Genomic DNA, 27,479 nt, shown 5'->3' with positions numbered 1-27,479 from the left:
AAGCAGGAATGTGACTCAGGACAGTGTCTGGCACCTGTTAACTGTTGCCTAAGTGGCAGCTATCATTGTTAGTACTACTTGGAACAGCTGCTTCAAATTATTTGCTGAACACGATGCATTTCAGCATTTCACACAGGTCTCCTTTAAATCTCAGTCGCATTCTGATGTTATTAGTTTGTTGTAAAGACAGCATAAAGCTCAGGGCCCTTACCCAGGGAGCAGATTCCAAGTACCTTTCCCTGTGCACCACTGGCAGGGTCCAAGGCCAAGATGTTGGCAACTAGCCAAGGCAACCGACCTGGGGAGCCAGTGGACTGACCCTGCCTTTGCCAACTCTAAGCAATATTCCGGGAGCCTTCTAAATGTCGAATTCTGTAGCAGAAGCTGTCTAAGTATTGGGTGAACTGAGTTCTACTGCCTCCCCGTGGCCACAGGGTAGAACATTTCTTAGCTTGAAACCAAATATAATAAACCTAACACACGAGCTGTAGCTATTGCGAGCCGTTTTCTCATCTGACCGTTGTTCTCTGGGTGGGTTACAAGTGTTAGAAATTCAAGAGAAGCCGGGCGGTGGTAGTGCATGTCTTTAATCCCAGAACTCAGGAGGTGGAGACAGGAGGATCTCTGTGAGTTGGAGGCCAGCCTGGTCTACAGAGTGAGTTCCAGGACAGCCAGGGCTCCACAGAGAAACCGTGTCTCTGAAAAAGAGTGTAGAACACTTGCTGCACAAAGTCCCATGACCTGTGTTATATTCCTGGAACCTCTGTGGCGGTACAGAGAACAGACCAAAAGTTGTCCTCTCACTTTACATGTGTGCCTACCTGTACATCTTTTATATATAGTTTCTAAAACAATGCATGTGCATGCGCATGTGCACATGCCTGCAGATGTTTATGAGCATATTGCTACAACAGGAAGTGGAGCCTTTCAACAGAGCCTGGTGGCAGAGGCCCATTCGGGAGGCTGGGGGCGGGGGCGGGTGTAGCAATGAAGAGGGAAGACAACTGGAGGTTGGTGCTGTAACCTGGTGGTCCCCCATTCCACCGCCAGCCACATCAGAGCTGGCAGGAAGGGCTGAGTCGCTGGGTAGCTTAGTGCTTGCCTACAATGTGTAAGGAAGCTAGAGAAGACCATGGCATCAAAAAGTTGTGATTAAAGAGCAAAGAGAAAGTAGATGAGGGGCTGGAGAGATGGCTCAGCAGTTAAAAAGCACTGGCTGCTCTTCCAGAGGTCCTGAGTTCAATTCCCAGCACCTACATGGTGGCTCACAACCATCTACAGTGGGATCAGATGCCCTCTTCTGACATAAAGTTGTACATGCAGATAGAGCACTCATATACATAAAATAAATAAATCTTTTTTAAAAAGAAAGTAGATGAGACCCACAACCGGCTGCTCAGCATGTCTCCCATGTGCACAGGCAAGATAGGAATCCCTTTCACCATCTGAACAGCAACAGAGGCCTGGCTCCCTGGGGAACAGAAGCCAGAGCACCATCCATCAAAGCAAGGATGCTCTGAGATTTAGTGAGGCCTCAACAACTTCAGTGATGGGGTCTAGCCTCAGAACCCAGGTGTCTCAAAGTCAAGGCAACCTTTGATGTTCACAGGAATACTTAGAAACCTGAGGGAAGAAAGTGAAGGAAGAAAAAGAAAAAAAATCATTTAGAAAATTCTCTGAAGCCAGCTCCAGGGACCCAGATGTGTGATGACTGGTTCGTCTGAAAGTGACTAGTTAAAATGACAGTCATACAGAAGTAACTGGATGGCCACAGCACAACTGTCCAGGTTCTGGGTTCCACCACCTTAATTCTACCAAGACTTGTCAAAAGTGGGCCCCCTGGTTAAAAGCCTGAAAGGGGGCTAGAGATGTGGTTCAGCTGTCAGAGTACTTACCCAGCATGTAGAAAGCCCCAGGTTGGACCTCCAACATAACATAAACCAGATGGGGCGGTGTGCTCCTAGTTTCAGCAATCCAGAGCTAGAAGCAAGAGGATCACAAGTTTTAGGTCATCTTTGGCTATGTAATGAGTCTGAATCTATCCTGGACTATGTGTAACATTGTTTCAAAAAGTAAAATAAAACCCTAAAATGGAGATGGGGCGCACAAAGAAGTTAAGTGACTTAAGATTATGGTCAAACAAAGGCAAGACTCAAAGTCAGACCTCTAGCCGCACAAGCTGATACAAGGTAACTGATTCCCCAACAGGCCTTCCACAGCATGTACCAACTGCACAGGAGCCCTGCTCAGATGGGAGAACTTTCCAGCAGCCTGACTCACAAGTAACAGTCAGCTGGTACAATCATGGAAGCCAAGTTGACCCACGCTTGTATTCCAGCCCTCCCTCTCCCCCCTCCACCTTGCTCAGCCCTCCAGAAGATATGGGCTTGCTAACACCTGCCAGTCACCTACTGCAGTGCAGGGCCTGAGCTAAGAACCCCACAAGGGCAGGCAGGAGTTCAGGATCTGTGTGATAAGGAGCTGCTGGAGCTGCCGGGCTGAGGCGTGGGAACTGTGACAGTCCCACTAGTGACTGTCCAGTACAGATGGAAAGCACGCCACAAGCCCACCGTGAAGGGCCGAACCTTGAAGGGCTGGCTGCTACTGGGAAGAAAGGCTTCTGCAGGGGACGAGGAAGAGAAGAAAAGGAGCGGAGCAGCCCCGGTCCCTGTCAACTGACTGAGCATACCTTAGAAGAACAGCCTACCCCACTGCACGCTGCACAGGGCAAGGCACTCAGGGTTGCCACGGGGTGCTTCTAGAGTTGGGCGGGGAAAGCATTCATCATTAGTGTTGAGGACATCTTGTCTTGGCCACACAAGAAAGGATCAGAACACCACAGCTGCTTCAGTCTTCCCAGGATACATCTGGCCAGCCTGGTCTACAGCCTTTCAGAAAACCAGGGGCTAGAGAAACAGAACAGATGCTCCTCAGAAGCAGGGGTGCTCCGATAGGCCATGGGTGGGGGTGGAGAATACGGAGACCACAAGCAAGGTTGCTCTAGCAGCATCTTTATTTACAAACAGCAATTTCCATTGACTTTATACCATAAAAAAGCCATTTACAAGCAAGAAACAAGAATTCAGAACAAAATTAAGCAGCACTGAAATATTCATGTCACAAACCTAAAGCGAAATGAATACAGGAGTAAAATATCATTTGAATAAATAGTCTTCAATTCATGCTATAAAATAACCTTAATGGCAAGTTACTACTTGATACAGCATCCGCTTAGCTAGCTTCATTTACTTCATGTGGTGATGAAGTGTGGCGTTGTGAGGTTACCAGTTTATATTGCAAGGTAATGACACCATGTGAAGTCATTCAAATTGCTCAGCCATTTGTAACGGAAGACTATGTTAGCCCTACTGCTAAAGTGGTAAGAGATGGTTTCACATTAGGAAAACAGTCGTTCTCAGGGGAGGCAGGCGAGTTTACCTCTTGCTCTAGTCAGGGCAGCAGCCCGGGACTTGGTCTCCAAGTCTCCAGGCCAAGTTCACAGCGTACTTGTCACTGAAGGGCGGTGAGAGGTCTGTGTGCTCAATCTGCCACTGAGCAGCGAGCGAGCGAGGCTTACTCCAGTAGCTCATCAGGAGCAGCGATAGCCCTGTCTGTGCCAGACCCAGGGGGCACCTGGAGTTGGCAAGCCCTGGCAGAAACAGTGGGAACTCTGGCACTTACTGAAGACGACGTATGTGAGTGACGACCATTACAAATTTGGAACAAAGTGAATGACTTCTCTGAACTTTCAGTTCAGCTGCACTGAGTATATGAAATCTAGGATGTAAGAACTAGATAGTCTCGTATAAAGAGTTTACATAATTCCCCAATACTTTCATATATAAAATTTAATAAATAACCCTGACCAGGCTAGAAGCACCATTCAAGGGGCATGAGCCCTTGGAAAATAGTTTAGATGTTGCATATTTGAGTCCCTTTCAGTGGAGGCTTCACAGGAAACCATTATAGAATTTAACAACAACAGTGATAACGAAAACATCACAGTAACAAGTGGAAAGCTTAAACTAAAACACATCAACCTAAGGTAGGGCTCATTCACATGGACCATTTCCCCTAGCCCTTGCTCTGTGTTCCTGCAAATTCTCCCCAGAATCTAGGTTGTTAAAAACTAAAATCACACACAAAAAATATGCAGGCCTGTGTCTGGGCTAAGGGTAAAACAAAAGAGGTGGTTATACTTGCTGCCGTTAGAAGAGACATACACTTAAGCTCTGGGAAGATTTTAAAATTACCAATTTAGTCCTACAGTATATTCTGCTTAACAGTGAACTGACAGTATCCTATCTGCTGTTCAAAACAGAGAGAGGGAGGGAGGGAGGGAGGGGAGGGGAGGGAGGGAACAAGAAAACCCCACCAATAGCCAGGTGGTGGTGGCGCACGCCTTTAATCCCAGCACTTGGGAGGCAGAGGCAGAGGCAGAGGCAGGCGGATCTCTGTAAGTTCAAGGCCAGCCTGGTCTACAGAACAAGATCCAGGACAGGCTCCAAAACTACACAGAGAAACCCTGTCTCGAAAAAAAGCAAACAAACAAACAAAAAAAAAAAAAAAAAAAAAAAACCAATAACAAAAAACTGCCAAGGCTTTTCCACTGAACGGGAAATGAACTCATCTTTGTAATTGTATTTACAAACGGTTTCTAAATGTATTTACAGCTTTAGTAGAAACAAGAGGGCAGAGGACTGATGAGAAGAAACGTAAGGACTGAAAACCACATGTGTTAGCAAAAGTATAAAACGTCTTCACAGTCTGTGCAACGGGGTAAATGTCGCGGGGAGGGTGCTGTGGCTGTCTTCACATTGTCTAACATGGAAGGGTAGCTGAGAAGAGACTCAATTACGCATAGGCCTGTAGGAAAGCAGGACATACTTCACATATTGTTTCTCTTAGTGGACTTCTGCATCTGCTATAGTGAGAGGCCTAACCTACAACTGTACAGGGACAGGTTTGCTGTCCACAAGGAGTCGCTCTAAGGAGTTACACAGGGAGCTGCAGGGAGAGAGGCCTGCTCGAGTGGCCAAGCTGGCTCTCGTGGCACATGCTAGGCACAACTGACCGCTGCAGCTCTGTCTGCGCGGAGAGCCCTCAGCAGCCATGCCCACCGGCAGGCGCCTAGTGCAAATGCACAGACAGGCTATGCAGTGCCGTGCTGGCCTGGGCGCTGCCTCCCTCCAAGCCCCGTGAACTTTACAGTACTGTGTTATGGCTTGAGGATTCATTCTTAACACTGCTAGCAGTGGAGAGGGTAAAGTGTTAGCAACACGAATGGGAGCAAGCGCAACTTGCGAAGTGTGGAATCATGATCATTAAAAACTCAAGTCGGTTTTCTGCCCCTAACAGTCCCATTACAATGTTTGAACCTGAACTGTACAATCAAAGCAATGTAGATTTTTGTCAAAGACAATTTTGGATAAGTCACTCTTTGGTAAACTCAAACCAGCTAAACAAGTTGACAAACAGCACAAGAACTAATGTACGTAATCAGACAGACAGTGACCAGAGCCAGGACATGGGCGTGCTGCCCGAGTGCACCCCTCACCACAGGAAGCCCTGGAGCACCTCAGAAGGCCCAGGCCTAGTGAAAAGGAGGCTCCTTCCCTGAGCTCGACGTCTCACGTCCTTAGATTTGGGGCTTTCTTGTCACAAACTTAACTGGTATCACAACACACACACACACACACACACACACACACACACACAAAGTTTTTGCATTTAATTCTCAAAAAGAAAAATCAAAACAAAATGCATTTGTGTAAGGAAAATGAAAAATCACAAACATTTACCTGAAACCTCAGAACACACTTAAGTAGGTAAACACTTGGGGTCCATCCTCCCCTTGAGGCAGTCAGCTTTCTTGGCTGAACAAATGCTCCAGGGAGAGAACCAACCCCGACTTAGGCAGTTTGACGAGGAAAAGGCATACTGTATACCCGATTAGCAAAAGCTGCTCCTCCCGGGAGCAGCGGGATTAGTCATCTACAGGAGTTAACACTGAGGCGAGGCGAGCAGCTCACATATGAGCAGATCCTGTGTGCTAACAAGGTGCACTATGTGCCCCGGGCTGCTACACATGAAGAAAGGGCTGGAGTCAGACTACTGTTTCTCAAATAAAACCCCCCCCCCCAAAAAAAAGGTGGGTGGTGGTAGCATATGCCTTTATCCCAGCACTAGGAAGGCAGAGGCAGGAGAATCTCTGAGTTCAAGGCCAGCCTGGTCTACAGAGCTAGTCCAGGACAGCCAGGACTACACAGAAAAAACCTGTCTCGAACCCCCTATTTCACCCCCACAAAAAGAACCACCAACAAAACAAAACCAAACCACCTCCCCCCAAACCTATGATTTTAAGAGCCAAAAAAGCATTGCAACCAGCAAACATCTATTTCTGTATTCCTTAGCTCCTAGCCTCTGAGGTTGGTCCTCAGTTTCTGGGTTCTGTTTGTTTGAGTCTGGGTCTCAGAGCCCAGGTACTCAGCCAGAGGCTAGAGCGCTGCTGTCTCCACAGTCAGCTGCCAACCTGACCCATAAACGGCCTACCAAATTGCCCTCTCTGCCTGAGTCCACAGCACCAGAGCCATCTGCGAAGCCTGTTGGTGTGTATGAACCTAACAGCAAACAGACATTTCCAAAGCACTGACCAGACACAACTCAGACAGTAACCCGTTTGCCAGCACACGCTTTTGAGGTTTCTTTTCAAGCTGTGAACTTGAAAGTAACTAAGTCATTACTACTGGTAGGTTTCACATTTTCTAGACGATACTGACCTAAAAGATACTTAACATAAAAATAGCACCACGTGACCAAAAATGTGAGACATACACACAGATTTGGTGACACACTGAGGACCTCAGAGGGTTTTGACTTTTTTTTAAGCAGGAAACACTGAGAGAATGGAGGAGCCACCGAGGCTCTCATTAGCACACACAATACTAAGATAGATATATTGCTTGCAATTCCCGTAGAGTATAGCTTTACAAAAAGTACAAATTCCAAGTTCTGCAGTTTCCCTGGGAACTGCATAGAAAAAGTTGTTGTGCACCTGAACTGGCTGTTTGGAGAGAGAGAGAAAAACCCAAAAGAAAACAAAACAACAAACCACAACACTACTGGAGAATTGCGTAGCAAGTGCTACCAATTCCTGTCCTTTAGTGAGAGTCTAACTCACGGTGGAGCGAGGTGATGTAGTTACCTGCTCGGTATGCTTCTACAGTACGGAATGAAGGTAGATTTGTAGTACAGACCTTGAAAACCACTGCTCCTTTGGGGTTGGCTAGTGTAACACTACTATGTAGGAAGGTCAGCACCGCACGCTGTCCAGCGTACCTGGACAACGAACAAAAGTTCCAAATGGTTCCAATGGTTCCCACTACAGGCGAAGGAGTTTTATGGCATTTGGTTTATGTGTTTGCTATGAAGCAGAGCTACGAACACTGTGATTTGCTTTGCTTGCATTTGGATGCAGTGATTACTCTATGTGAAAATCTACTGACATTCTTCTGTAAGGGGGTCAAAGGGGGAGAACTAACATAGTAGGCAGGGCTGAAACAGAGTCAGAGCTCTGTTCACATTGTATTAAATTATATATTCCTCTTACATTCACCTCAACCAGAATAAACCCAAATTTGAGAATGTATATATACTATATATATAATAACCACTTTATTATATATATATATAAATTGTCTAACTACCCCCTAAAAGTAATTTTAAATTAGAAAAGGTGACCCATTTGTATCAGCTGACGGCACCCTCACCTCTCCGTGGAAATGCACTGGGGCTAGCACCCACACTGAGAGTGCCTGCCTTCAGTTTGCAGAGTGGGGAGAAGCCTTCAGCAGAGGCCCACTGTCAGCCTGTGTTTTCCCTGGATACACTGCCCTTCATGCTTTGAGCTCCTTTGGGGAGGGGACGGGGAGGAGGGTAAACACAACATGTGCCACACCCGGAACCTTCAGAGAAACTACCAAGAAACCAAGAGATTTCCAGATGGTGGGAAAACCAAAGACTACAACAAAGCAAATCACAAGCACGCACGCACGGACTGATGTGCTTTGTTCAGGGGCGCGTTCTCCATCACCTTAGTCAGGCGCATCAGATACCGTGTGGATTTCCATTCGGGAGTCTAGAGCCATTTCTGAGGCTGACACCTCACTTTCCAGTTTCTGTTCCACGTACACATCTGTTCTCTCGGGGGACTCCATGCGACTCCTGACCTCGGTGACACCCGGGTGGTTTTTCCGCAGGTGCTGGTTGAGGGTGCCCTGGAATGGAAAGCACTTCCCGCAGACCTCGCAGCGGAATGGTTTGTCATCGGTGTGGCCCCGGATGTGGTACTCCAGCTGGTCCTTGCGTGTGTACTTCTTCCCACAGAACTTGCACACAAAGGGGGTGATTCCCATATGCAGTCGCATGTGCCTGTCGAGGCTTCCCTTCTGGTTAAAGGATTTCCCACAGTAAATACAGATCAACCTCTCGTTGTATGGGTACCAGTAACCCCTTGCACTCCTCTCCCGGGGACTGCTCTCATAACTGGGATTGCTCATCATGGCTTCACTGTCAGACCCCTGCACCACACCCTGCAGGTCACTGTGCAGGTGACCAGACAGAGCCCGCTTTTGGCGGGCACCACGGCCTCGGAAGCAGCTCAGCATGGACCTGGATGGGCTGGAATTACTCTGGCCTCCAAAAGCTTCTGGCATGTTGGAAGGCTGTGAGGCTGCCTGGGAGTAGGGATATGCATGCTGGAGCACAGAGCCATAGGCACCCACGTTCACAGCCACAACTTGTTCCCCATCAACCATCTCTGTGTGGTAGCCATCATCCCCTAGGGAGGAGCTGTCGGAACAACTGGGCCGGTCAGACTTCTCCATCTTCACTTTCACCTCAGTGATCTGGCTCTCCCTCACCAACAAGTCCCCTTGCTCGTGGTCCCCTTCGATCTGAATCTCATACTCAGACACACTGCCACTGCTCCCCCGATCTGAGTGCCCCTCTTCCTGTAAGCGGCTCCGAAGGGCTTTGTTGGGGGTCGTCTCCATCCGGAGATCGCTGCTGACCGGAGGCTGCCGTACCTGAGGGCAATATGGAGGGGAGATCTCAACAGGATTGGCGAAGAAGCTGCCATCTTTCACCCCATTCCGGCTCTCGGGATTCTCTTCAGCACCAATGGTGACGGAGTCGACGTCTCCCACACTGATCTTTGAGTGGATGCTCTCCAGGATCTGCGTGCACTTGTCAATGACACACTGCATCTGAAGAAAGCTGGCTGCGGTCAGAAAACTGACAACGTCCTTCAGCTGCAAGGACATTCTTCCAGTGTAACAGAAGGAGAGCAACTGCTCAAACACGCTGGGGTTCTTAATCACAGAGATCGACAAGCCGCTCATAGTGCTCAATGCTGAATGGTCCCGGAAATACGGGGAGCTGGCAGCAAGGACGGCTTTGTGGGCTCGGAATGGCTGACCCTGAATGTGGACGATGATGTCGCATAGCTTCCCTTGCAGGCGGAGCTCATTGAGTTGGCTCAGAACGGTGCTGCTGTGCTCAGGCACATCGAACTGAATGAAACTGCTGCTGTCCATTTCTACTGACACCAGACGCAATCTGCAGAGACAAAGAGCATCCGTAATTCGCCAGAGCTCCTCAGCAAGACCGAGCAGCGTAAATATGAGCTCACATCAACTCCGCAGCTAGCACTCCTAAGGTCTGCCTGAACATTCTTCCTCTTGCTTAGTCTTTATCTTCCATTTCTCCATTAATTCACCTAAAGCCAAATAAGTGAACCATCAATTAGTCCAGTGTCATTCTTGTTCAACACTCAATTTGATCAAAGTGAAACATTCATGCATAGGAGGGCTGGCTCAGCTGAGGGAAAGTGATGCCCTTCAAGAAAAACCACCATTCACCTAGTGAGAAGGGTCTCTGAAGGACTCTACGAAAATGTTCCGACTCATAGCCTGTCTTGTGCAATTCTCTGGGTGTGGTTTATGTCTGTGTACATGTACATATTATGTGGGCAAGAACACGTGCGTGAGCATGTTCACAGGGGCCAGAGGTCAACACTGGCATCTTCCTTCTCTATCTTAGATTTCAAGAGGAGTCTCTTGTTGAGCTGGAAGGTCACCAATGGGCAAGTCTTGCTGGTCAACAAGCCCAGAATCCATCTGTCTCCAGCCCAGAGCACTAGGGTAACAGGCACATGTCCCCAAGCTCAGTTTGAAATTTTTTATTATTATTTGTGTGTACAGGTGTTTTGCCTGACTACATGCCTATGTACCATGTACATGCAATGTCCTCAAAGGCCAGAATGAAGTGTTAGACCCAGTGGGACTGCAGTTACCCTGTGAGTGCTGGGGATCAAACCTGAGTCCTTAGGAAGAACAGCCAGTGCTCTTAACCACAGTCCCAAGCTTTTTTTTTTGTTTTTTTCCTTTCATTTTATTTATGTCTGGGGTGCCACAGTACACATGTGGAGGCCAGAGAACAACTTTTGGGAGTTGATTCTTTCCCTCACAAGGTCTCGTAGCCAGCTCATTAGGCTTCAAGGCAGATGCCGAGTTATCTCACTGCCCACTTGCTCTTGTTACACAGGTACCAGGGATTGGAATTCAGATCCTCATGATTGTGCACAAACACTTTATTGAACAAACCATCTCCCCAGGCTCCATTCACATACTTCTAATTGGTATCTTTCAAGCGTCCAACACCCCAATCACAATGAATGGAACAAACTTCTTTCCAGTGTAATCATGACTTGGGTTTTCCCCACATACCTTTGTAGGACAAGAGATATTCAGTCCCTTGCAGGAAAGAGTTATTTCAGGCAAAAACAAGAAGAGTGATGGGCACATTGCAAGTGTAGGGCCTCCAATGCTACTAACAGCACTATCAGGCTCGGGCCAGCTCTGCTCCCACCACCCCTGACACCTGGAGTCTGTAGCACTGAACCACTCACTCAGAACCACTCAAGAGGCTGGTGAGACGGCTCAACAGGTAAGAGCAAGACAGCCTGAGTTCAGTTTCTCAGGATACACACAATGGAAGGAGAATCCATTCTCCTCTGACCTCAAGTGTACTGGGTATGGAGCGCGCGCACACACACACACACACACACACACACACACACACACACACACACAAACACACACCTGCTAAGGGAAACACAAGACTAGACCTAAGAATTCTAATTTGGTTTTAAAATCCAACCAACAGATTTTGCTTTTTGAGACAGGGCCTCACCCAAAGACCAGCCTGGCCTCATACTCAGGCTCTTCCTGAATGCGTAGCTTAGAGGAGTGCACCATCACAGCTGGCCAACCAGCAGAAAGTGAAAGGTTCTGTACTAAGTACTGAATCAAGAGCCAGGAGGGCCGGAGAGTAAGTCTGCCCGTCTCCCAAACCGGATGGACAAATGACAAAGCAAACACAGTAAACTATTAACAGCGGCACACAGCAGTCAAGCAGCCACTGTGAAAACCTGTCCATTGTTCTGCAGCTTTCAAGTTTTTCCTAATAAAATGTTGCGACCGAGAAAGCATCATCAATCTACAACAATAAAGTACAAGGGAAGTCAGTGCCTTAATTTTATCTTAAGCAATAAATAGTGAAAATAAGTGACTGAACTCAGGAGCCTAGAAAAACAAAGACAAAAGCAAGCAAAATAATTCACTAGCATATAACCACCAAGAAAACAATCACTGTAAAACAAGTCTAAATCTAAGACTCTTGCAGGAAAGGATCAATCACTTAGTTTGACTGGATCACATCAGAATTTTCAATCTTGTCAGAATCTGAGTTAAAACATTTTAGTCAAAGAGGAATGTTATGCTTCTATTTATCCTAGACTTCTGATTGAAGTCAATTTGAAATCTGCATGAAATGGACATATTTTTAGGATAACATAAATTGGCAGAACTAAATGAAAAAGACACAGAAGTGCCAAGGCACAAACCATCTCCAGGCCGTTCACACTGTTCTAGACGAGTGTGGAGACGTGGAAGGCATTTCAGTGCATCTGGCACAAAGCTGACACCAGAGGCCGACAGGCAGCTGAAAGAAGTCTGCTTCTTCTAAGGCATGGTAAGGCCCTCTGCAAACGCCAAGAATGAGGAACAGCTGGCTAAGGTTTGGGCACTGCTAAGATTACCCGTGGCATCAGAAAGTCAAAGGAAAAACTCGCTTGGCCACATCATCATCACGCCAAAACTTCATCTCAGAAGTAAACACCCCTTTTCACAGTAAGAAAACAGCAGCCCTGATGGTTAACCAAGAACCAGAGCACTACTCTTGAAAACATAACAAACAGTATCTACTGCAAAGCAGTGACATCATCCTCAGAAAGAATCATTGTCTCTTCCCAAAATGTATTCAACAGAGCATGTGCTAGCCCCAACATCCTTCCCTCCTAGGGATTAAAAAGACATTAGATAATAACCTATCCGAAAGGGTTCTGCAGACAGCATTCTGTTTAACTCAGCAGTTTGCAAACTCACTTAACAATGGAACTCTCCTCTCAAGGTATGACATTACTATTCCAAAGAATCGGTGCTCCCTGGAGGACATTCTGGGAAACACTTGAGTTAAGGCATCCCATCAGGGCTTCTAAGACAGACAAGGCTTTCTACCACCACCATTCTTTTTTCCCCTTTCCTTTTTTTTAATTTGAGACAAGGTTTCTCTACATAGCCCTGGCTGTCCTGGGACCCACTATATAGACCAGACCAGCCTCAAACCCATAGACATCCATCTGTCTCTGCCTCTTGAATACTGGGATTAAAGGTGTGTGCCACCACACCTGGCTTTACCATAACCATTCTTAACATTGTTGGGTTTGGAACCCTGAGCCAAAGCAACAAGAGAAACTGAGAGCACACAGTCATTTAAGAAAAGATGGAAGCCAGGCAGTGGTGGCTCACACCTTTAACCCCAGCACTCAGGAGGCAGATAGGCAGATCTCTGAGCTCAAGGCCAGCCTGGTCTACAGAGTAAGTTCCAGGACAGACAGGACTACACAGAGGAACCGCGTCTTGAAAAATAAAAGACACAGAGAGAAAAGAACAAAGAAAAAATGAAATTAGGGTTACATACAGATACTATTTAAACAAAAACCACAAGCAATCCCTTGCTGTAATGTCAGAATGAGGTACGATAACCGGCAATACAACAGCAAGGAGTTCTAAGGAATCTGGGGCCATAAGGAAGAGAAGAGCATCCTCTTTTTTAATAGTGTGCATGAGAGACACAGAGAGAGACACAGAGAGCACACATGCGGCAGTCACAGGACAATTGTGGCAGTCTATCTCTCCTTTTACCATGTGAACTCCAGGTTTTGAACTCGGGTCACCAGGCTCGGTAACAAGCGCCCCTGCCCACTGAGCCATCTCACTGGCCCACTATCTTAATAAGGAGTTTTTATAAGGGCAAATGAAATGTATCTCAGCTGTGAGACAATGCTATAGAGATGATGCTGTCTTCTAAAATGAATTCATAAATATAATGCAGGCCGGCGGAATTTTTGATAAGTTTCTTTAAAAAACTATTTAAAGCTGGAAGGTGGTGGCACATCTTTAATCCCAGCACTTGGGAGGTAGAGGCAGGGGGATCTCTGTAAATGTGAGGCCAGCCTGGTCTACAGAACAAATTCCAGAACAGCCATGGCTACACAGAGAAACCCTTTCTCAAAAAAAAAAAAAAAAAAAAAAAATTTAAATGCATCCATTCCAGAACATTGATGTCCAATAATACAAGGCACATGTATTCAGTGTTTTCTAGTAGTTACCAACCCTCTAAACAAGCCTCCCCACCCCCAGCACAGTGTGAACAGAACCCAGAGCCCTGCTAAGTCTCTACTGCTATATGGTACCCTAGCCCACCTAGCAATTATGCTTGTGGAGTAAAAAAACAAAAACTATTTAGCCCAATAAATTTAATTTAGCCTAATAGAGTAAACATATCACAAGGCATTTTAAATTTCTCAACGTTCCACACTGACTCTTGGCTGCACTGGGTTCTAACTCGCTGGTGAGTGTCAACTGCGAGTCTGCTGTGTCGGCACAAGCCACCGGGGAGTTAGACTCCTTTCACCATGAATGCTGGTACGGACTAGCTCATCTATAGAGAGGGCGTGGTCAGAGAGGGCCACCTGAGCAATGCTGCTTTAAATAGGACCGAAAGGATGCATGAAGAGTATCAAGATCTGTGAGGTGTGAGAGTCCTGCAGGGGAGCAGTCCCCACAGAAGGAATCACATGCGTCAAGAGATGCAGCCAGAGAATCAGGAAGGAAGGACGTGCTGCAAACTCCTGCTTCAGCAGGGACAAGGCGCAAGGGGAAGAGCCAGGGCCACAGAAGCTCAGTGGAGATCAGCCATTTCAGGGGCCACTTCAAGGAAGGTCAATTACTAAACAGAGGTGGCTTGGGGAACGTGATAAACTTCACGGCTAAATCCTTCCTGGAGAGAAGACATGTCCAAGTGCAAATGTGGAGGTCTAACTACACAAGTAAAACTTTTTTATCTTGGAAATGCTTACAAAAGCTGGGCGGTGGTAGTGGTGGCACACGCCTTTAATCCCAGCGCTCAGGAGGCAGAGACAGGCGGATCTATTGTGAGTTCTAGGCCAGCCTGAGTTCCAGGATAGCCAGAGCTGTTACACAGAGAAACTCTATCTGGAAAAACAAACAAACAAATCTTAGAAAAAGGGGGCAGAAAACATTAGAAAAGAACTTATAAAATGCATAGCAAAGAAGTATGAGATTCACAGATCAACAAAAGCTAAATATCACAAATGAAAACTCCATAAATATGAGCAGATGCTTTTTAAAAACAAGGAATAAAAATAGCCTTTTAGACAGAGAAAAATAATCATTTCATCAGTAAACAAACACAATTTAACAAGAGATGCAATCTCTCTCCATTTGGCAAGACTTTCAAAAGTACAGCCCTCACCTAAGAAAAGGTCTCACAGCACTGTTTCAGCGCGGGATGTCTAAACAGCAACTCAAAGGGTGAAAGGAAGGTGTGGAGTCCTCACAAAACCCAAGGAAAGCTAGGAGAGCGGCAAAGCATTTTACGATGGAGCACAGAACTGAAGGGGGCTTCGGAGGCCTCCTTTCCCAGGTGCCTGGCCTAAGCAGGGATACAGGAAAACAGCACACCGAGGCTGACACCAGAGGACCCCATCTTTCTGCAAAAGGAGAAGCGGGGGGGGGGGGGGGGGGGGGGGGATGCTCTCCTGTGCTGCACAGTGACACTTCCTTCTGCAGCAACACTCAGTAAGAAGCTGCTGGAGGATCGGCAAGGTGAGTTCACAGGTAATTTCAGTTCTAGACACCTTCCCAGACTAAGAACAAAAGGTGTAATTTCAAGTTCTATACCCATGGCCAGATTTATTCTAGTGGTCCCAGGACAGAACTCAGAGAGACTTTGTCCGGACATCAACTTCACCCATGATCCTCTGTTCATTAACAACAGCAGCTTCCTAATTCTCCCCTTCATGGAATTTTAACAGGCCAACTTTATATTAGGTTTTTTGTTTGTATTTTCCCAAGACAGGGTTTCTCTGTGTAGCCCTGGCTGTCCTGGGACTCGATCTGCAGACCAGGCTGGCCTTGAACTCACAGATCCACCTGCCTCTGCCTCCTGAGTGCTGGGATTAAAGGTGTGCACCACCACCATTTGGCTATATTAGGTTTCTAAATAAGTTTTAAGTAAGTTTGTCTTCAAGTAAAAATATATGCATATTACATGGCACTTCAGAGCATAGTACAGAAATAACAAAACTCTTCCCAATCCAGCGCCTTCTTCTAAAGAAAAAGCACTGGTGGGAGTTCCTCAGAGAATGCTGAACATGTACTAACTAGCATGTGCTCAGGTCCTAAGAGACGTACCGAGGTCTGGAAAGCTGGCTCAGCAGTTAAGAGCACTGGCTGCTCTAGCACAGGATCCAAGTTTGGTTCCCAGCACCCACATGGCAGTTCACAGCTGCTATCTGTAACGCCAGTTCAAGAGGATCTGATGCCCCCTTCTGGCATCCTTGGTGCCTGCATGCATATGATGCACAGACAGACAGACAGGCATACATACATAAATTCTTTAAAGAAAGAAACATATTTAATATACCTTAAGTTCTTCCTATAGAGGCACTTACTCATCAATCTCATTTTTTCCAATTTCATAGCCCCATGGACAGCTGTGGCATAATGGGTTTAACCAAAGTCAACTAATGCTAAACCAGGAAGCAAACTAATCAGCCATCACACACACAGCATGGCGACACATGACAGACAGCTCAGCTCTTTTGTAACCCTTTGCAGAGCTGAGAGGCTTGCATTTCAACCTATGTCAAAGCACCTCCTAAAAGACCAATGGCAAGTGCCTATTTGCCCCAAACCACAGGGAAGAGCTGCTCCCCACAACTACCAGCATCAAGCGTTAAACTAGTTCACCTTGCTTAACTGGAGGGAGGAATACAGCACCTCCTCCTTCTGATATACATGCATGTGTTTTTCTATCAGTGGGCTGCCGTGTTTCTCAGACTTAATGGCAGTCTGTCAATGGCAGGCTGAAGGCAGACAGTCTCTGAACTGCTTTTTTTAAAATTTATTTATTATGTATACAGTGTTCTGTCTGCACGCCAGAAGAGGGTACTAGAGCTCATTATAGGTGGCTATGAGCCACCATATGGGTGCTGGGAATTGAACTCAGGACCTCTGGAAGAGCAGCCAGCGCTCTTAACCTCTGAGCCACCTGTCCAGCCCCCATGACCTTTTTTTATCCTCTTTTTATCCTCTGCCTGCAGTTGCCGTTTTACTGGATTGTCAGAACTCTTTGTAAATTAAGGAAATTAGCCTCTGTCATTTGTGCTGCACTAAGATTTAATTGCAATCAGTAAATGGCATACTAACCAGGGACTTAAATTATTTCTCTACACTTAGAGGAAATACTCACTCAACATCAACTCCTACACACAGCAAACCACAGGGAATGCAAAGACTCACAAAAGTCCCCGTCTTGCAGTTTGACATGGGCTTAATGCAGCTTTCTCCCAGCCCAGGGAGAGATGGGAATCGAATTCATTTTTGATAATGCAGAGATGTGATTTATATTCATTTTTCATTTAGATTAAGTTTGCAGCTGCTTCAGAAAACAATAATGAATTTGATTATTCCACTCACTAAAAACATTAGGATCAGTGTTCTTTAATTTAGCAGATTAATCATGTCTTCCTAGCACATTATAATGGGGGGAAAACCCTAGTCATCTACCCTGTAATATTTTAACTTTAAAAACAAGCACATATTAGCTGCCTTTTTCCCATGGTGCCATTAACAGCTATTTTCTTTGGTCTGTGAGAGCTATGCTGTGGATAAGAACAGGAAACACTGCTTCCCAGCACAGGAATTAGCTGAGACTGGCTACTGCTCCCTAACATCTTCACCATCCTCTCTGCTTCTTCAGCCAGTGATAATCTTCCTGCTCTTTTAATGTCACCTGCAGGCACACCCTCCGCCTTCCCGGGCATGATCATCACTTACTGAATGCTGGGTTCATGCTAGGCAGAAGGTCAAGGCTTGCATACCTCACTTCAAGGATCCCCTGTGCATCCCAACTTTTTAGCGACAAGGAAACCAAGACTCCCAGAGGCTGACTTTGCCAGCACTGTTTCCATGGGCCCAGGCGAGGAAGTGAAGCAGCCCAGGCAGAAGAGGAGGGAGGTGACAGGGACAAGTGGCAAGCACCCTCCTATTGCTGAGACAGTGAAGGCATTCCAGTAGCAGATCTTCCAAGTACAAATGCTCAAAGCATCCTCTTTCCAGATCAAAACCACCTGCTCATGCCCCCTCCCAGCAGAGTCACAGGAAGACAGGAGACCAGCCTAGGCTACAAACAGATCCTTTCTGAAAGCAGCAAAACCAAACCTGTACAGGTAAGAGCTATGATCAGGAAAACATTGGGGGGGGGAGTGACGCCCCTAATAAAGTACATGCCCTCTTCCAAGATCAACTTTGATGCCCTTGGATCCCTCAGGCCCCCTTTTTTTTGCTCATTATACCTGGTTTAAGCAAAAAGCCCTCTCTATATACAAAAGCATTAATTAATTAGAAACCACAAAGCTAGGGCTCCAGTGACAGCCCTTTGGGTGATTCAAGGTGGACATCTCAGAGACCAGATGCCACCAAGACAACACAGGTTCAGGCCAAGTTCAATAAAAGACAAAGCAGCACTGAGCCCGGAGCTCGAAGAACAAGAGTAAATGCTGAGCCACGCGCAGGACTCAGTGAGCCAGGAGGACACTGGGGAGCTCTAACTGACCAGGTGAGTTCAGGGTAGCTTCTCAGTTAGGGTCTAGTTTGGGCACACTGAGGGAGGCCGTTCACACAACCTAGCACTGTGGGCATGGCCACAGGCATAGGGCTAGTCCATCAACTACCATTCACCCCACAGACCAAAGAGGAAGGGAACAGAAGGCCTAATACAAGACCGGATGGCAATGGGATTAGTAAGTAAAGCTACCTGAAAGCTCTACACAGTCCCACCAGAAAAAGCCCAGACACACCACTGCACTGTGGATGCCACACAAGGAGCTGCTGTGAAATGCAAGATGACCTGATCCCCTAAACTCAGCTCCAAGGCTTCCCCGCACAGTGATGTTTTTTAACTGAGGGAGCTCTAGAAGAAGAGACTGGGCAGAAACTAACAGAAACACTGAGCTAAGAAGGGACATCAGTGACCAGCCCATTTCTTCCCTTGGGTGTGAACAAAGAAGGCACAAAAGGCAATGACACTCTTCAGGGGATGTCACTGTAGGGCAGGAGGAAATGAAAGGTCTGGCCAATACAGAACCCAGCTCCTGCAGCCTTCAAAGCGGCTGCCTGCTTGCTAGTGTCCTAAAAAACGAGTAAGCAATGTTCAGTTTGGCTTTCCCCTGAATACCATCAATATTCTTACAATAGTATTTTAAAGACTTGTGTATTACCAAAAAATAACTAAAAAAGAGCTAGGTGAATTCATACACATTGGCTTAACAGCTCTTCCAGGCATGACATCAATTCCAGAAGCCACAAAGGCACAGATAGACAAATGTACAGAACTACATAAAAATATATGATGAAAAACACACTTTTCTCTCTAAAAGGCCACAGGTAAATGGCAGATTGAAGGGAAATGCATACAGATTTGATACTGGGCTAGTTCTAAATTCTTTGTTAATCAAATTGGACTGACACAAAAATGTTTCCCAAAGAACTGGCAGAGGATACTGACAGCTAAAAAGAAAAAGATCTAGAAAAGACAAAAACATGTTTTAACTTTATTCATGATTATAAAGACATTTGAATTACAAAAAGAACAAAATTATACTTTTGGTAGGGGACAGTACTGGGGATTGAACCCAGGACCTTGCATGCGGTAGGCAATTGCTCTACCACTGAGGCATACCACAATCCAAGCCATTAGATGTAAGTAAGCTTTTAGGTGCTGACCAATGTAATCCTGAGGGATAACTTGGTGGTATTTATCTGCACATAAAAGGCTTTTGGTCTAAAGCAACTGCTAAAAACTGGGTCTAGGGGCCAGAGAGATAGCTCAGCAGGTAAAGGCCCCTGCCACCAAACCTGATGACCCGTAGAAGGAAGAAATGACTCCTGCAAGTTGTGCTTAGACGTGTTGTCCCCCACATGTGCAGTGACATGCATGTGTACCCACACATAAATGAATGCAATAAAAATTATTTTAAAAAGGAATTTAGGGACTGGAGAGATGGCTCAGAGGTAAGGGCATTGGCTGCTCTTCCAGAGGTCCCGAGTTCAGTTCCCAGCACCCACATGGTGGCTCACAGCCATCTATAATGAGATCTGATGCCCTTTTCTGGTGTGCAAGCATACATTCAGGCATAACACTGCATACATTAATAAACAAATAAATCTTTAAAAAAAATTAGAATACAGATACAGTGCTTGCAGAAGTGTGTGTACATGTATGTTGTAGAAATGTGTGTGTGCATATATATGTGTATGTGTGTGTGTGTGTGTGTGTGTGTGTGTGTGTGTAACAAGGCTTCTACTGTGCCTTTTCTTTTTTTTTTTTAACCTCCTGCTGCAACCAGAAAAGAGAAATAACCACAAAAGAAGACTGGTTAAGAAAAAGCAGGGTGCAGTGGTATGCACATAAAGCCCAAGCTACTGGGGAGGTTGAGGCAGAACAGCCACTTGGGCCCTGGAGTTTGAAGGAAGCCTAGGCAACAATGAGAAGCTCTGTCCAAAACGAACAAAAAATTCCAAATCTATAATAAAATACAATGCAGTTATTAAAATGAACAGATAGATATACTGTGTATGCTTCACTATGGAAGCTCTATGATGCACTTAAAATAGCCAAGTCTAGAACAATCTACACACATGATTTTTTCCCATGCTCATTTCTCAAAAGAATCTACAGTTGACTCATTTTGTTCTTTGTTTGCTTGCATGTTTTGAAACAGGGTCTTACTCTATAGCCCAGGCTGGCCCCAAACTCAAGGCAACCCTCCTACCTCTGCCTCCCAAATACTGGGATTACAGGTGCACACCATCATGCCCAGCTTTACAGCTCTCTTCAACAACATACATAGGGTTAAGGTGCTAATGATACCCATGAGTAACTTTTGATTCTCCAAAAACTTAACCACTAATAGCCTGCTATTGACAAAAAGTCTCATCAGTAACAGTCAACTGACACACAGTCCGATGTTACAGGTATTACTGGAGCTGGTGAGCATGGCAGAGCAGCAGGAGGCAGCTTCCATCTAAGACTGGAGACTGCTCACCTGGAACTCACCATTTGTAGCAATCCTCCTGTCTCTGACTCCAGAGATAATACTGCATCTTTGTTTACATTTTCCTAATACTTAGATCACATTTATGCACACACACATGTTGATAAACTTTCTTACTGTAGCTTTGTGGTAACAAATGACAGAATAGTGTACACATGCTTATGCATTTGAGACACACCTTTTCCTTATTGTTTTCCATCTTTCTAGGCTATGTGGTTTCTGGGACTTTTTTTTTCAAATTGTGGCCAATGTTTAAAAAACACACACACACACAGATTATGTGGACCCATTAAGGGTTTAGGGATTTAACTCAGCTACCTGACTAGCAAATGCAAAGTATGAGTGGCCACAGTTCCGACACAAGGAGCACAGCAGGAATATCATGTGCAGAGACTTGAACATGGGGCTAGAGAAGGAAATGGGATCCCACGTCAGCCACAGTGAATGTGAGTCCAGAGAATTCACAAGGACTTGGGGTGTGGGCTGGCATCCACTCTGGGACACAAGAGAGTCTAGAAAGGGCAAGCTGAGCTTAGGCTGTCCAGTGGAAGTATGGTGTGGGAGTGGGAGAGACTAGTGGGGACCAACACTTTAAAAACTAGAGGACGCCGGGCGGTGGTGGCGCACGCCTTTAATCCCAGCACTCGGGAGGCAGAGCCAGGCGGATCACTGTGAGTTCGAGGCCAGCCTGGGCTACCAAGTGAGCTCCAGGAAAGGCGCAAAACTACGCAGAGAAACCCTGTCTCGAAAAACCAAAAAAAAAAAAAAAAAAAAAAAAAACTAGAGGACATAGCACTATAGAGCCATAAATAAATAAGTAAGTAAGCAAGCAAGTAAATAAATAGATAAATAAATATAGAAGAGTTGGGAACCAAAGAATGCACTAGCTCCTCAGGAAAGAGACCCTTTGACAGAGCAGCAGCAGCAGCAGCTCAGAGTCAACAAGCCTGATGCTCTCCGAAACCTCACTTCTGCTGACCAGGATGGACAGTAAAATCAGCACCACACCTACCTAACACTACATGTGAGGAAAAGGAACACAAAAACTGCTAACATCCTTGTACACTACAACCTGTGTCACAGAGAGCCCACACACAAGGGATTCCTAAATGTCACCTGGACAAAACAACACACGTGGACCTAAAGTCCCCTCCCCAGTGATCATGGGTAAAGCCTCAGAATGATCTCCCCATGACAACCAGAGCAAAAGCACAGGCCACGCAATGGGAGCTGTCTCACACCCAGATAAGCTCTTAGGCGGGGACCTCACAAGAGGCTCTCTCTCAGCGTGGGTCAGTTGATGCGCCCTAAACCAAGCAAGTAACTGAAGACCTCTGGACTGCCAGCACTTAAAATGTCCCACTGAAGACCCTGGAGGTGCAGGACAGACAGACAGGAGGCAAAATCTGCAAGGTGGCTGACTCCCATCTCACCTGGAAACACTGCAGCTTCACGAGATGCTACACTTCCTTTAAAAATGCCCAGTTACATACACTTCTAAGAAAAGACAGGAAAGTGACAAATTGGGAAGCGCCTGAGGTACTAGAAAGGACCATTATTCTCAGTCAAGATGCTTGTGATTCCAAACCCAGTCTTGCAGCAGCCCGAGGAGCAGCAGGGCTGCAGGAAGCATTGTGATGCTGATGAAACTCGAGGCAAGGGGAAAAAAACAGGGAGGAAATGGCATTCTGTGATGGATATTCATGAAGGGCGCTTCCTAATTTAAAGGAAAACAAGTTTAGAGTTCTTACTGCATTAATTCATGTGAGAGAACATTTTTATCCGAACTGTTACATTTCTGAGCGAGGCGCTAACACTCTCCAGGTCTGCCCAGATACACTAATTTGGGGAGGGTGTGATTTGTCTTAGTCAATGCAAAACATTGGAAGCTGCTTCTGAGCTTTCCAAGTAGGAAAGGAATGGCCGCTTCACCCTCACCAGCAACAGTGAGAAAGAACTGGCGGCTCTTAGCTCCTGCTGTGGACACTGTGCAGAGGAAGCTCTTCCTGGCAACAGACACAGATGTTGCAACTATCCCCACTGTACAGATGAGGAGACACCCTCCAAGAGACTTTTCTGGGTCACTCAGCTAAGGACTGACCCAGCCAGGAACTGAACCCACAATCTGTCAGTCTCCAGAGCAAAAGTATAGACCTATCAGAAGGAAGAGGACTTTAACTCAGGCATCCTGGTGAGATGTGTAGCTTTTCTTGGTGCTAATCCTCATGACCAACTTCAAGTGGCAAGACAAATTCCATTCACCATGTCCTGCACACACCGAGTCAGCTGGTCTGACATGGCGGTGAGGGCCATATGTCAGACTGCTCCAACACTTCAAATGGTTTTCAAATCTGACTGTGAAATGCTCTTTGTTTTCATTCTGTCAGGAAAGTGGGCCCCAAAAGCGTTTCAAAATCTTTGCTTTTTTTCTAAAGATAAGAGTCTTGCTATGTTTTGCACTCAAACTCCTGGGATGAGCGATCCTCCTGTCTCAGCTTCCCCATTAAGTACCAGAGTTTTGCACCACTGTTCCTGGCTAGATGTCTCACATTTGAATCATAAGCTGTTTCCGGCAGAGGAGTAAGCGTTCTTAAGGCAAGACCTCGATATGAATTAAGGCCAGCAGCTTATTTACTCATGGCTGGCTTTTCAGGAGATCTAGAAACCACACACGTTCCACCTCTTAGAACAAATGAATTAGAAAGGCTCACCTTGAACTGCATTCTTCCAGGGTGCTTTCCATGCCAGCAACATCAACAGAAAATAACCATTAGAAGCTTAACTGCGCTCAGCTGGTGACCTTCACTAAGCTAAATGCAGCAGTTTGTCAGCTACAAAACATTAAATGGACACAATTAAGAAGTTTGGAAGCATGAAACAGAATTTCAACTAAAGTAACATGAAAATTAGTGGAAATATATATGACGGGACTCTAGGGTCACAATACTTGACATTCTTGCTTCATCTGGAAGACAGAACAGAGACATGTGTATTGGCCAGACAGAGCTTGGCAGCCCATCTTCCCTCCACTCTGAAACACCACACCTAATCATATAAAATGTCTTCAGCAGTTCCGAAGCTCTGCCGCCTCCTTTGTGTGCCATCTTCATTAAAAATCCACAGAGGCTGTGGAGAGGGCTTGGTTCGTAAGGTGCTTACCATGCAAGCATGAGGGCCTGAGTCTGAACTCTCAGTGCCCATGTAAAATGCCACACAGAGGCTCATGCTCTGTAACCCCAGCACTGGACGGCGAGGACCAACCAGTCTGGCTGAATAGTGAGCTCGTGAGCTCTAGATACAATGAGAGACCCTGTCTCAAAAGAATAAAGTGGAGATGGGAGAGAGCAGTGGAAAAGGATCCTCAACCCTGGACTCCAGCACTAGTGCATGTGCGCGCGCGCGCGCACACACACACACACACACACACACACACACACACACCTGTAACAATGCCACAACGCAGATGTTATTACACATTACAAGAAAAGGCAGGCTCAAGCTGGGGATGTAACTCAAGGGTAGAGCATTTGCCTAGCATGTGCCAGGCCCTGGGCTAACTCTTCAGCACCAACCAAGAAAAGAACGAAAGACAAGGCAGGCTCAGAGAATGTGATCAACCACTCAGCTTCACATAGCTATTGAGTGTCTGTGCTGAGACTCAAATCCAGACCTGATCCCAGACCTGACTTTCTCCCCCTACAGCCTTAGACTCAAGAATTACACTTTTTTTTTTCTTTCCCTGGGATCAGAAATAAATACTAACGTTTCACAGAATTTTTTTCTGTGCTTTTTGTATGTGAGAATAAAATTGAAAACATCCACCTGGAATTGCAGCATTAAACACCAGTAGTTACAGACGACAGAGAAAGCTAATAACTAAACAGCTTCTCCTTTAAGAAAAAAAAAGTTGTTTACCAACAAAAATCAAGAACTATTTGAGGACCTATTATCAAAATTCCAGTTCCAGCATCAGGTAGCAGAAGAGTCTGAAAGAAGTATTAACAGGCTGGGTCTTCAAACAAAACTCCTGCTCCAGCCGGGCCAGGACAAGCTCAACAACCAAGGAAGCTTGCTGCAGAGTCCCAGTGCCACAAAGGCATGGGGGTAGGGCGGTGAGGGAACACCCTTTGGAGGAAGTATATCTTCAGCAGGGGCTTGAAGGAAGTGAAATGGAGAATGTGCTCAGAGGGCTGGACCAACAGCCCTAGAGGGTCAAAACCTGGGCAAACTTGGAGAAGCAGAGGCCAGGAAAAAGTGAGGTTTAGGTGAGGGTAAAGCCAAACCTGAAAGACCCTTGAACGGGGATGGGGGGAGCAGCAAAGGCTGGACACCACAAACGGGCAGGATACTATTCATCTTTGAACAGTGGTCTAACTGCCATGGCACCCTAGCTCAACTCATAGCCTCTAGCCTTTCTTCCACCTCCTGCAAAACACACACACACACACACACACACACACACACACACACGTTGCTGGAATACGCCTGCTTCTAGAATAGTTTTAACTTTGGCCTAGTGTACAAGATCTTTCAGGAACCGAGCCTAATCAATCTCTCCTCTTACTCCTTTCCCATCTCAGCCCTCAGCCAGAGGGCTGGTCTAGTCACTAATTCCATAGGATCTTTTTTTTTGCCCCCAATATGAATCCTGCTCTTCCTTTACCACCCAGTTCAAGTACCACCTCCTCGCTAAGCCCCACCGCCGCCCCTAGTGACCTATACCTCTCTACAGCACACAATCTTGTCTCATGGACATTACCTTTCCACAGGCAATGTCTGAACATCCAGTGTAAAGCCTGGGTGGGGATTGGGCTGCTTTCGACTCCTTTTGTCCACCACTCACAGCATTTTGACATTTACTAAGCAAGCAAGCAGTCAACTATTTTTTTACTTCCTATACTAAGTTTGGCGTTAGCATAAAGGAAGGATGGGGGAGGGTGAAACCTCTGGAGTCAGAGACCAGCTAAGAAGCTGTTGCAATAATCCAGATGTGAAGCAAAAACAGCCTCGACTAAGGAACAAAGAGAAAATGAGCAAATACAAACGGCAAAATGCTTGCATGCAAAACTCTCCACAGGAAATCTGTGGACGACAGCAAGGGACGACGAAGGGTCAGTAAAGCTATTTCCAAGAAAACGCTTCTGGGAATCATTTTCAATCTCCCTGAGACGAAGTGCACGAAGTGGTTAAAAAGTCTACATCTGGAAGGGGGGAAAATGTCTTCAGTAAAACTGCCCCGCATGTTGAACGAGGCACAGACAGACCTTGCAATGTCAGATATTCACAGCATGAGGGTCTGTAGGGAGTTCATCTAAACTCTCAATTCTCACGTGGAGAAACTGAGGCCCAGCGTGGAAGAGACGTGCTGAAACCCTCAAGGTGGAGCGTCCCAGATCTGAGTAGCCCAAAGCAGTCCCTTGGCCTAGGCAGGCAGTGTTTTACACGCCCCCTCCCCAGTCCGTCCTCAGCTGTGCCCGAGTGACCACGGAGACCTCCCGGGCCAAGCTTAACCCGCGCCGCCTGTTTACCTGGCGCAAGGCGGTGGCCAGGGCAGCAGTTCCAGGTCAGCCTGCCGCTGACGCCCCCAGGCCGGGGCCTGGCTCTCCGGGGGGCCACGGTCACTCAGACCCCTCGGTCCAGAAAGGAGAGCGAGGCGCCCAGGAGAGGAGGCTGGAGGGCTGCAGAGCCGCTGCCCTGGTTCGCCCCTCGGGGCCAAGCGCCTGGCCTCCGGCAGGTGCCCGGGCCTTAGGACCGCGCCCGGCCGGCCCCCGCACTGACCAGGCAGCGTCTCGCCCGCCCCGCCTCACCCACGAGGAGCCGGACAGCCGCCCCACCGGCCGTCCCGACCCTGCCGCCTCCGCCCGCGGCCCGCCAGCCTCACCTGGGCCGCGCGCCGCGCTCACATCGCCCGCCCGCGGCGCCCCCTCCGCCGCCGCCGCCGCCGCCGGCGCCAGGCCCTTCCCCGCCGCTCCCGCTGCCGCCCCTGCCCGCGCCCCCCGCCCCCGGAAGCGCTTCCAGGCCCCGCCCCCTGGGCGCCCGCGCTTCCGGGCAGGCGCGGACCCGGCGGTTGTCGCTGCGGCAGAGTCTCTCGCGGGGGGCTGGAGTCCGGTCGGAACCCTGGTTCCCGGCCGGCGCTGCGAGCGGACCAGTGGACGGTGGGGCGGCTGAGCGGCAACCCGGCTCTGGAACCCGCCCGGAGTCCCGACTCTGCAGCCGTGGCCTTCCGCCCGCCTTCTCCTCGGCGCCCCCTGCTGGCCGGAGCGGGACTCGGCGGTGCGCTCTCGGACTCCACTGTGGAAGGCCACGGCTGCGACCGCCTTGCTCTCACTTTTTAGTTCTTTTATTAATTTTGGGCTTTGTTTTGAGACAAGGTATCAGAAACAGAATTCCCCTATGTAGATAAGGCTGACCTTGAACTCAGAGATTCCCTAGGGTTAGGATTACAAGAATGAGCCTCGATGCTCAGCTTCCTGGGCAGGTTTTTCTCTTCTGCAAACAAAAACAAACAAACAACAACAACAAACCCACTGCCTGGCTTTCAAACAAGAGTCCACAGGGCTGCAGAAATGGCTCAGCAGTTTAGAGCACTGACTGCTCCGTTCAATTCCCGGCACCCACGTGGCAGCTCACACCTGTCTGCCCTTTTCTGGCCTCC

At 47.2% G+C, this 27,479-nt stretch overlaps 1 protein-coding gene across 7 annotated transcripts; it reads right to left on the bottom strand.

The window, feature by feature from the left end:
* Positions 1–1,337: 1,337 nt before the first annotated feature.
* On the bottom strand, positions 1,338–26,813 carry Zbtb34 (zinc finger and BTB domain containing 34). 7 transcript variants are annotated; one of them, XR_013050396.1, is made up of 4 exons: positions 26,706–26,797; positions 23,536–23,655; positions 1,896–9,618; positions 1,338–1,623 (listed from the first exon to the last, which is right to left on the bottom strand). XR_013050396.1 is itself a non-coding variant. In XM_076568841.1 (3 exons), the coding sequence occupies exons 2-3, from the start codon at positions 23,565–23,567 to the stop codon at positions 8,094–8,096; spliced, it is 1,557 nt and encodes a 518-aa protein (XP_076424956.1). In that variant the 5' UTR covers positions 23,568–23,655; positions 26,706–26,797; the 3' UTR covers positions 1,338–8,093. The 7 variants fall into 7 exon arrangements, 6 of the variants coding, with proteins under 6 accessions (XP_076424956.1, XP_076424957.1, XP_076424958.1 ...); XM_076568841.1 differs by having other exon boundaries at positions 1,338–9,618; XM_076568842.1 differs by lacking the exon at positions 23,536–23,655 and having other exon boundaries at positions 1,338–9,778; positions 26,706–26,813.
* Between the last annotated feature and the right edge of the window lie 666 nt (positions 26,814–27,479).

This window comes from Peromyscus maniculatus, chromosome 4 (assembly GCF_049852395.1).
Source record: "Peromyscus maniculatus bairdii isolate BWxNUB_F1_BW_parent chromosome 4, HU_Pman_BW_mat_3.1, whole genome shotgun sequence".
Lineage (NCBI taxonomy): Eukaryota > Metazoa > Chordata > Mammalia > Rodentia > Cricetidae > Peromyscus > Peromyscus maniculatus.
This window is presented reverse-complemented; position numbering and strand designations above follow the sequence as displayed.